Below are 11,745 nucleotides of genomic sequence, written 5' to 3' on the forward strand. Positions count from 1 at the left end.
CTCCTTCCCACACCAAAAATAGCTTGGGGGTAGGGAGGAATTTCTTCAGGCTAAGATGCAGCTTGTGAAAACATGGCTGGTGCCAGGAAGTGCCACTAGATCCTGTTTGGCCTGCAAATTTACTCAGAGTGGAGGTCAGTGCTAAAATTACCATGGGAAGTTTATTTTGAAGAAACTAGCACCCATGCCAAGCTGTTGTGACACAGAGAACATGGCCATCCCATTAGCACCCTGACTAAGGCCAGAGGGCCTTCCTTGCAGAGCTCTGGCCTTCACACACCATCCCCAGCTCCCCAGCTCTAAATGAGATTCCTACAAGGTGGCTTTACAGGTAGCCTTAGCTCCAGCAGAGGCACAAGCCTGAGGAATAGCAATCATGTACCACACCGCAAGATTGCGCTGGCCACCTTCAACCACTGGGGAACTCTACAGAAAGCAGAAGATATCTAAAATTTTCTCCATTCAGTTCATTAGTAGCTGTCCTTGAACTTCTGGCCTTTGGCAAGCACACCATTTCATTGCATTCCACAGGGAATAGAATCATAGAATGATCTAGGTTGGAAAGACCTTCAAGATCATCAAGTTGAAACAGCACATAGAGGTATTACTTCTGTAGTTGGTACGTAAACTGCCCAGCAGCTATCTAGGTTGGGGGTATGTGCACATACATACCATTATATATCTCCTTTTCTGTATTTGACCTTGCTTTAAATTATTTCTGCAAAATATTCTCATCACATATAATGCTGCTTCAGACCATAAAATCTCCTATATTTTAATATAGCAAACCCCAGTGAAATGGGATATAAGAAATCAACATTTACCTTTATTTCTGTGAGGAAGATTAACACTCCTATTCTTTAATATTGAAGGAAATGTCGGGGCTTTTTCCTTTTTGCTTGCAGTATTATAGCAACCTACTCCCACCTGTGCTGACACACTGACAATCCCTTAAACCCCTTTCCCTGCGTATCTGTCCCATGTTGGCCACTTTATTCTGCTGCCCTGCACTCCCACCCACTGACCAGTGAGCATTCCTTTCCTCTTCACCTTCCTGGCTCCACCGACAGTGTGTTTAACATTTGCTTTGATGCTAGCCATTGAAGCTTTGAAATCCTTCTTGGAAAGAAAACCATTGAAAACAAATCCTTTGGGGAAAAATAAGAAGAAAGGGCCTGTGCTTGTGTATAATACATCCCTGCATGTTTATCTTGTAGATGACTTAATGCAAACCTGCAATGATGGAAATAGGAAACTAGTACTGTACTCTCCTCAAATACAGCTGGGCTAATTAAATAAACCCTGACTTTTTGGCTGATACTTGTGCAAACATCTACATATTACATTGCAATAAAGTACTCTTGAGCTATCAGATCAATACCACAGATATTCCCAAGGCTGAAAGACTACCGATAGCCTGTTCCTATGTATTTACTTACTGTAGAGACCGTCAGTGTGGACCAGCAAAGGCTCCATGTCCAGACACTGCAGAAGAACTTAAAGATAACTTGCAGTAGCTTATAAAATAAACTTGGATTGTATACTGATTGCAGAAAGTAGCACGAACTGAAATCATAGTCAACCTTTGTATGTCTAATAAAAAAAATTTCAATCTTTCCTATGAGTTAATATTACTAGTACAGTACATAACATGTAACAGCAGGAAGGATATCTTCTTCTCTTTTTTTTTTTCCCCAGTAGCTGGTATTCTATGAGTATTCTGGAAGTTTAACCCTATATACAAATAATCACACTTTCCTGTGAGATTCTTTCCCATTTTCAATTTTGGAATGCAATGCATGGTTTGCCTGCAATTTTTTTTTTTAAGTTTGAATGTAAAGGAGTACTATACCTCCAGATCTGTATTGGCCTTTCAATAAATTAACACTGCCAAGGTAAAAAGACATACCCGAACTGACAGTGACCTTGCAAAATATTGGTGGCTGTTTAGACAGCACTGAGTTTATCTGGATTGCAAGAGGGAGGGGAAAGCAATTCATCCTAAGTTAGGTAATTTGGTAATCATTACTGTAAGCAGTGTTTTTACTTCTTAGTATGATCAAAAGAAGACAATGCATAGCCAGTATTAAACCAGCGCAGATACAGAAGATAAAGGCAAAGCTTAATCTTGGTAGGATTAGTGACTCTAAATTGGTATGACTGAAAAAACATTGAAAAACGCTGAAGATAGGTGGCTTTAGGGACAAGCAAAATGCCTTGCCTGGTAATTTTCAAAAGTCTGTAGAGACACTGATTGCACCTGGAACCTCTGATTTGATTACTGAAATAAAAAATGCCTACTCTAGTAGCCTCATCTGTACTTTAATTAAGAGCTTTGTATTTAAATATAACCGTCTGATCCCCTGAGGTTATTTTTAAAGTAAGCTTCTGGCAAGGGACCGGTATGGTGGATTAGAGGCTTGGAACTAAAGAAAAATCATCGTTCTGCATACAATTTAGAATAATGTGTGCATATACACAAATATAAGTGTACACTAAATCATGAAACAAGATACAGGACTAGATTTATTAAAGCCAAATGAAGAGATATTTCCTCTTTCAGTGTTCTAGTTCTCTGTTAATATACACAATGCATATATTGCACTGCAGTCTGATTCATGTGAATACCATAACAGCACAATTTGATATTTTCCAATGAAAGCTCCATTTTTTACAAAAGCAAAACTGCAGTCATCAACTTATCTGTCCACAACCAATACTGGATGTGTAGGCTGGCTTCTGCCCTTGGTATGGATGCACACCACCCATCTGCTCTCAGCTGACTAGGAAGGACACAAAATACACGTGGTATTAAAAGGAGAGGACTAAGAGAAGTGCTAAAGACTTGTACAAAGTACCACTGAACACAAAAAGCCAGAGAGGGAATTTTCTGGATCTCACTTGAAAAGATAACTTACAGCTTCCAAATTTTAATGGGCAGGCATGTGCGTCCATGGGGAAATCTTCAAGCTGCATGGGACACTCAGCAGAGATGGTCAGTCTGTGGGAGAGTAAAAAGAAAACCGATCAGTTTCTGTCAATGCCTTCCTATTTAGGCCCATCGCTGTAATACATGAGCACCAACACAAGCGAGCTTCTGCTGGCAGCTCCTGGCTCTTGCTGAAGCATAGCAGCCCCTGCCTGAGTGGGAGATAAAGCAGCTGGAGTGCTGTGCTTGTGTCTGGGGCCTTATCTACTGCTCAGCCACACCAACGGCTTTTACAACGGCAAGCAGTTTCAGCAACATCATTCTTTCTTATTTGTATGTGCAGGAAGGCTGGGGCTCCTGCTGCAATCCTTATTCTTATCTGCTTTCTGTAGATACTGCAACCAAACTTGGGATCTGACTTCTGTTACAGATGCAAAGAAGCACTGATTTTTCCTATCTTAGCTACTGAGAAGGGTCAAATAGGCTCATTCACCCTTTTTACCCCAAATTCCCTGCGTACGAAAGGGGGAGCAATGCTTGCCTTCTGCAAATAACTTCTGAACAAATGAAAAGTACGCGAATTAAGTATCGCTACGTTTGCAGGACAGACTATGACAGCATCTCCAAATAGGTATTTTTTTAATGAAAAAAAAAAAAACATCTCCCTGCCTCCATGCTTACTGCCTTGTATTGCCACAACAAAATGAATATTCTGGGAACTGCCACCAAGCTAAGCATATAGTACTACAGTTAGTTTCTGAACAAATCAGGCAGACCAGTTTGGTCCTATGTATTGTGAATTACTGTAAGGAAAAGAGGGCTGGGACATTGTGCCTGGCATATCGCTTCGGGAAACAGTGCTGCCCCACTGTTGGGGAATTCCTGAGCTAGAAAAAGCCTTAGAAAAGACAGACATCCTATGGAGGTTCTGTGTGACTGGCAGATCAAGATGAATAAAAAAAAAGCCTGAGGCACATTCTGAGCACTGTGATATATTAGTTTTATTGATATAAAATACATCAACAGAGCCAAAGCTGACTTTACTAGCTGCATGCAGCATATAGCACAATGAAAATCTACTTTTAATTGGGCCATTTTGCTACCTGCATATCTCAAATGGTTTGCTTGGGATGGTGAGGAAGCAAATCTCATTTTATATGAAGAATACACATATGCCTTTCCCACTTCACTATCTCAGAGGCTACTGAGCAGAGACACACAAAGCACCAAAGGCTGCCCTGTGCTGCGGTACTACAGGACACTGCAGGAGAGGAGCTCTGGTTCCTCACTAAGCTACTTCCCTTGAGGGACAAAATTCTGCAAGGAAAGCCTCAACAGCCTACCACCAGGATGCCAAAGCATCCTCTGTTACTGCTGCAGCCTTGTGTAGCCAGACTGCCCACTTTTGATACTCCATGCTTCATATTACCAAACCGAAGTGAATATTCTTGCTATGAGAACTCCTATCCAAAAGGATCATAAAGTGTAACAATCTGTCCGGGTACAGATGGCACAGCATTCAGCAATTCAGTACAACATGATGATGCCTTACTGGGGTACTGAAGCTACATGGACAATAAACTGGGGGAAACAGCTCCACTTGCTGCCAACATACAGAAATTCAGGAGCTCTCTCAATATGTGGAAATGGCAAAATAAGAACACAAAAATGCAATAACAATGCTGGCTAGAGATGGTATTATGAGGATGATCTGGGAAACAGGAAGGGAGGAAGGGAAAAAGGCAAACAGTAATCAGCAGTGTAAGATATAGTGATTAGAAACCATAAAAAGAAAAAAAGAAGTCCAATTCAGAACAGAGATAATGTATCATTTTGTGAGAATAGACAGAAAATCTACAATACAGAAAATAAATGACTAAAGACTGAGATATCTGCCCTTGGGCAAAATTGCTCTTGGACTTTATTTTTGTAAAAGAAATTTCAAAATCACTAAAATATGGAGTTGTCTGCAGAGGAGACTGCCCTTGGGCACCAGAGCCAGTGAAGCCACAGTCACAGAGAGTGCTACATGGATGAATTTAACAATCTGGTGCTAGCAGTATCCTGTCTAGAACCTGCATGCTTTTCATAAAAATCACTCTGATGGGCACTTGAAAGCCAGTCTGCCATCTTTATAGTGCATTGTTACATCTCCTGTGCTAAGTACTGCAAATTTAATTTTCTTGAGTTAAGAAACTTTGCTCGAAGTGCCATCATAAAACTGACGTTATACTGCAGTCCATTTCCTGTTTGTATACCAGTGGTTCAAATATTTTGTTTGAAAGGTTGCAGCTCTACAGCACTTTAATACTCTACATGGGTCATCTGTAAATCTCAAGGAAGGAATCCTCATGTTCCTTCTCATATCCCAAAACAGCTGGGAAGCTAAGTGAAGGAAGATTCAATGCAGAATCACGAGTAAGACTTTCTGGTTCACTTGAATGTCCTATGAATTGTAACATGCTCTGGAAAAATTTCTTATGTGTAATGAGAGAGGCTGTTGACATTCCTGAGCTGACACTGGGGAGAAATGAAGACAAGATACACAGAGAAAGTGACCTAATGGAATTAAGTCCACCCCCAGAACTATTTTTGCCTATAATAAATGGAAGAGTATGGAAATGGAAGGGTAACATACACAGCTGGAGGGTATTGTGCAGCCAAGACTTGCCACAGAAGCTGCAGTTTGTTTCAGGTACCAAGGCAACTCCTGTGCCCTCCCTGAATTCGCCATTCTGCAATAGACAGCATGACCCTTAGGATGCTGCAGGTGCTATCTCCTGGGTCTAGCCCAGTGCAAAGAGAACACAGTTTAGCAGCTGCAAGTGCACCTGGATTGCAGCCTTCCTCTTCACTGCATTGGTTCTCTGAAAGAAGTTCCTTTTGCGAGTTACCTCTTGATACTGGTATGTTTATTTTCTTCTCATCTTTCCAATTCTAGGGCCACTTCTAACCTGGCCATCTTGAGCAAGTGAGCTGGCTATGCCTTTTTGTTATACTCTAATTTTAGAAGCACACAGCTGAGGCCCTTGTGTAATTTTAAAATGTTCAGTGAACACTCTCCTGGCTACCTCTTACCAGGTTTGCATTTACTGATGTGGGTGCAACATCTTCTAACGCACAACACAGCCATGAATCTTGATAGACTGCAAAGAGGTTATCACCCTGAATTTCTGCAGAGAGCTCTTCACCCCACAATAGTTGTTTTTCATTAATATGTGCAGACCTGAAAAACAGCATCACAAAACTGACTCTTGGTTCATAGAGACTGGATTTCCTACAACATACGGGAGAAAAAGGAGACAGTAGTCACCCCTTATGATTGCAGGGCTGGAAGTATGGGTTGCTGCATACAGATTTCTCTTTGGTGTATTGTTCAACGTGCTTAATCAGATCATAGCTCCAGAAGTCACAGAGAACCTGATATCTAGGTCTGCTCATTCAAACATCAGCTGGGGTGGTATTTGCACACATTGGTTTTACGCACCGTGTCAAAGCTTGCATACTCCATTTTTTACAGCTGATTACAACACAGCTTCTCTTGGATTGCTATTATTGCAGGATGAGAAAGGAAGCCTTGGCATGTAAATATAAAACAGCCTTTTAATACGGTTGCTCCTGAATAATCTGACTGTGGTCATTGTAGCAGTCACTGAGCTACAGACCATCTCCACATCAAGGGTATACTGTCAGAGCACCAGCACTGTTCACACTACAGCTCTTTTAAGTAGGAATATTTACAAGCTTCCCTCCTCCACTATCATTCTGTCTTAATAAAAGCCCTATGGGATCAGTTTCACTCAACCTGAGTTTTTGACAAGATTATAAGTAGCTGTTAAAGGTCTGTTACAATGGGAGGATGAAACTCTGATTTTTCTGAAGTTAAAATTCGCCCTGACTTCAACGGGCCAAGTTTCATCCATAGTATGTAAGAAGTCTTGGTTCCAGCCAGTGATTTATTAATAACTACAAAATTCCACTTTCATAAAGCTCTGAACGCTTACACCATCCAAAAGTTGTTCAACCAGCAAAAACCTACAGCATACCTTCAGTACTTGAGAAAAAAGTTGTCTACAAATTATTTCACATATTACCCATAATTGCACATTAAAGTTTCATCAAACTTATATTACGTCTAGCCTTTACTTTAAGAACATAAAGTGACTATCAATGTTCTGTTTCAACGAGGTGCACTTTAGACACATGAAATGAATATCCATATAAGAAATAAAGCAAGACTTCACGGCAAGGCTTCCTCAGTTTGTAGAAGTCACCTTCAAACATTTCTGCTGGAGAATTGAGCGTGCCAATTCTTCCACTAGGCCATTCCTTTTTAACAGATGTGGGAAGAAGGAGTTGTTACAGTCTAGGATGTAGCAAGGGAATAAAATTGAGACATTTGAGACCCAGTCACACATAGTGGAAGTACTGCAAGGAGAGACAGGAGCTCACTGGCAGTCCCCCAAGACCCTTTTGCAAGGCTCCGCAAGGAGCTTCTCACTGTTCCCCTGGTTGCTCAAGAGGGGCTGAAAGGCACAGTGCAGATATTTAAAGGATGATGAGGAGAAAGACAGGGAATGTTCAGGGATGCCACCACGTACTTCTCTCGATGCAAGGAGTATCATCTACTACTACTCTTGGGAAAAGTGCTGAGAGATTGAACAAAGTTATCACCTCTTTGGTGCATTGAAAGTGAAAAAAATATTTTCTGGAGTATTATCTACAGCTGCCAGATGGAAGGTGAGGGCAGTCACATGCCTGGAGAGCGAGCAGACTGCCACAGCAACCTGCTTTTTCTTATCAGATATTAGTTCCAGTATGCAAACAAAGGAAAGAAAAAAGAGAGCTCTTTAGAAGGAGAAAGCAAAAAGGAAAAGTCACCAGAGGCTTTCAGGAGAGGTTAACTCAAGCGCTGAGCAACTGAGGAGGTACTGATGAAGCTGATGCATGGGAGGTTTTGCTGGCTCTAAGGTACTGGGATCAGTACCTCAGTTATGAAGCTCTCCCGCCTGCCCTTGACCACAGAACAGCTGAGCCTTCTGAGTTCCTTGTTTCTGTGCCATTGGCCTGATTATTGGCCTGATTGGCCTCAGCATTTTAACAGTGTGCTCTGGCCCTGTCTGTGCCGGCAGCTTATAATTACTGTGGGGCTCAGGCCAGAATGGACGTGAAGATTCAAAGTGCCCTTTCCAGTGTGAGGCCAACTACCACCATTTTTCCTTAGAAAAGGCAAAACGTTAACTTGAAACTCATCTCCAATCTATCTCAACATATCCCAGTCATGACAAAAAAGAGTTAGGTTTATTCAGCCTCAACCAAGTCATACCCCCAAACTGAGAGACTTCACTGCTGCGTCAGACCAGGTACTCGCTCCAAGAGAACCTCAGCAGAACAATTCATACTGCACCAGCATTTCCAGTATAAGCCCTCATACACTCACGTGGATAGCAGAATAATGGAGTTCTATGTATTTTTTCCAACTGCAAATGTTAGGTTTGTGAAATTACTCATTTAGCCTTGACTCAGGATGCAGCTACTCACTCCATTCTCCCATTGTGATGGGAACACTTTCATAACCAAACCATTATTCCTATAACCAAACCATAACTCCTAAAGGGTTTTAAGGAACGATTTGTTTCAAATCCCTGCAGAAAAAGCGTGTGTAACTAGTGCCTCCTTATTTTCCTTAAGTGTATACGCATGCTAATACAAATATCTATATGCACATATATTAAGACCTGCCATGATTCTGAAGAACTTTCCATACAGTCCTATGGAATTCTGTGGATGTGGTTGATGCTGGGTTACCTAACACAGTAAAGAAGCATTAGGACATGGATACACATTCAGTTCTGGTACTGATGACTGTAGAAATCACCCTGAGTTTCACGTCTCACTAGATGATCTATCTGCAACATAGTTCTGAGGGAGAAAATTGGTTATTCCCAGGAATTCAAACACTTGGGGCTGGAGTGAGACAAATTTCAGTCCTTACCTATTTCTCCTTCTTAGCCAAGATACTACCCTTTTCCAATTTTTCTGTGATGCTTGAATGTATTGTCTTTACATCACATTGAAATGTACTTTGAAAATTCCACAGAGAAGGGTCTGTGGAATAATAAGTACTCCAGTCACTGAAGTTTTTGTGAACTGTGTAAGTAATTCAGAGGCATGGTGAGACTGGCAGAACACTCATTTTAACTGTACTGAATTCTTATGTGGAAGTGAGGGAACAAGTCTTTAATTGTCTAGATTAACTACATGGAAGACTAGGTCATCCTGAGATGATCAGAGGTGGATACAATTGATCTCAGAAGCTATACCTCTCCCTGCATGTGGATTACCTTTGTATGCCCAGAGCACGCTTTCTAGACAAGTGCAGAGTTAGATGTTAACCCTCTATGTATAAGAGATACTTAGAAAGGCAATGAAACAAACAACAGAGTGCTTAGGGACACCTACAGCTAGATCAGGTTGCTCAGCGCCTGGTCCAGCCAAGCTTTCTTTCCCTTCTGGTTCCTTATATATGATGAATACTTCTTTAAACACCATGAAGAAGGACTTCAAATCTCTCCACTACTGCAGTAGCTTCTATTTCTACTTCGTTCTTGAATTAAAAGAAAAAAATCTAACTAGTACTAGCAATGTCAAAAAGCTGACGCAATTGTTGATGTGGGTAGAGTGGGAAACAACACCTCAATGAACCCCATACTTCATTTTGATGTGCCACATATTGCCCCATGTCCACGTTACAGATTTCAGTCACGATCATCTAAGCAGCATAGCCCTTTAGTGGCATGTTTGGCCCAGTGCTAACTGAGAGAAATAGAACTGTTCTTGTAGTGTTGTGTATTGGCTTCTCATACCTCTCAACCAAAAATCATCCCATTTGGCAACAGAACAAGCAAAGGACAGCAGTGCCTGGTTTGCACATGGGATTGTCTGGCCCATCCTTCAGTAGAAGATCCAAGTACACAAATAGGAAGGGAGCACAGAAAACTCTGGCACATGCCAGTGGAGATGGAGGCTAAGGACTTAAATGGACATGGCACAGTGCACCCATCCTCTGATTTTGATACTGGCAATTAAACAATTTGATCAGTGCAGATTTTCTAACTGGCCTGTACTTTCTGTCTGTAAGTATGGCACACATTCGTCCCTTGGATCAGGGTCATTTGGATGCACAACCATTATGTTCTTTCCTCCCAGATCACACAGCCCTTTTATTTATACAGACAGGCACTAAAATACAGGCACTATTTTCTATATAGACAACTGAGGCAGATTTAGAAAGTAAAAAAGGATAAGGTAGACCAGATGGGCAGTACCAGTGTGTTTGGACTCTCTTACATCTAGACTGATATGCACATGGTAAGATAGGTAGGAGGGATTATGATTTGGCAGCCCTGAACACAAAGCTGAAATCTTTGATTATCTTCCATGGTTCAGACAAACCATTTAGAGCTCCAAAACATTACACAAGGAACGAACCTACTGCATGACTTTATTCTGATATATGTGTTAGTAATTTGATGAAGTCTTCAGGAAATTACCATCAATTTCCTGCATGGCAATTGTATTGCTTCAGGAATCATCTCTTCCTCCCCCCTAATACGTTCATCTGATAAAATATTCAGAAGCATGTTAGACCTAAGAAGCTTCCATCTCAACTTGTAATACTTCCCATTTATTTCTGAGTGACTGTCAATACCAAACATCCTCGTTCTCAAAATCCTTCAACCCTCATTTTCTCCAAAACCATACAACACGCAAACTCTCAAATGCATCTTCCTGATCACCAGCTCTTAGCTAAGGCACAGACCTCTGATATCCCTTGCTAGATAGCCTTCTCCTCACCAGCTCTCCTCTTATCATATATACAAAGTCTTTTCCCTTCATCTAAACTACCAAAGGCAGGATTGCAATTTATGGGGATTTCTTTTATTCTTCCTAAGGTATAATATATTCCCTCCTACACCCACCTAGACAAAAGTGGAGGAGTGAACCCAATTTAAGTGTGCTCACATGTTCTGTACTTGCACAGCCTTCAGCTTTATGTTGCCTGAAGAGGAAACACAGCTAAGGACCAACTGCTGCCCAGAACATTCCATAGCTTTTCTCAGCTTACACAGTGCCAACCTCCAGACTACATGAGCATGAGGGTGGAAAACACAAATGGAAATATGCAGATAAGACAGGATTCATGTGACTAATCATAGATATCAACAGTAGAATTCCCAGGACCCTTGATTTGGAGGCTGTGAAAAAAATAGAAACCCCCTCAAAAAGTGGAGAGAAATAAGCATCTTTCACACTGAAGGAGTGTCATGGTTTTATATTTTTTTTTTGTTTTGGTTTGGCTCTCAGTATTCCGCATCAATACATCATGTAGTATACTGGGAGTTAAAGTGTTAATGCTCCAATTCCAGGCACCTATCCCTATACGTTACAGAAGTCATGGGATCTGACCCTTCCGGGTGGGGCGGTCTCTTACTGCCTGGCAGTGGGTGCTGGAGGGTGCTTTCCTGGCCGTTCCAAGCTTTTCAGGTTTGAATCGGTATCGGGAACTCTCTCTCTCTCTGTTTTATTTGATTTATTAGTCTCAATTTCAATCAGATTGTATTATATTGTGTTATCTTGCATTCCGATATCATAATTAGTAAAATAAGTTTTCCTCCATAGATTGTTGCCGCTTGTTTTTTTTTGTTTTCCTCCCTTCCTTCCCATTTTGTAGGCTGGGAAGGGGAGGGCAGGGGCCTACCGCCCCCCTGTCACGGGTGTAGATGGATCTCGTTAACTCCGTGACATTGCCATAT

At 41.4% G+C, this 11,745-nt stretch overlaps 1 protein-coding gene across 3 annotated transcripts in view; it reads right to left on the bottom strand.

Annotated features, from left to right (window-relative positions):
- Positions 1–11,745, bottom strand: part of GABRA5 (gamma-aminobutyric acid type A receptor alpha5 subunit) — a 63,438-nt gene that overhangs the window by 25,264 nt on the left and 26,429 nt on the right. For all 3 annotated transcript variants that reach the window (XM_010727527.2, XM_010727540.2, XM_010727534.2), the window contains exon 6: positions 2,919–3,001. In XM_010727527.2, coding sequence (XP_010725829.1) covers positions 2,919–3,001 — 83 coding nt within the window. The remainder of the gene's footprint in view (positions 1–2,918; positions 3,002–11,745) is intronic.

The sequence above is a fragment of the Meleagris gallopavo genome, chromosome 1 (assembly GCF_000146605.3).
Source record: "Meleagris gallopavo isolate NT-WF06-2002-E0010 breed Aviagen turkey brand Nicholas breeding stock chromosome 1, Turkey_5.1, whole genome shotgun sequence".
NCBI classification, from domain to species: domain Eukaryota; kingdom Metazoa; phylum Chordata; class Aves; order Galliformes; family Phasianidae; genus Meleagris; species Meleagris gallopavo.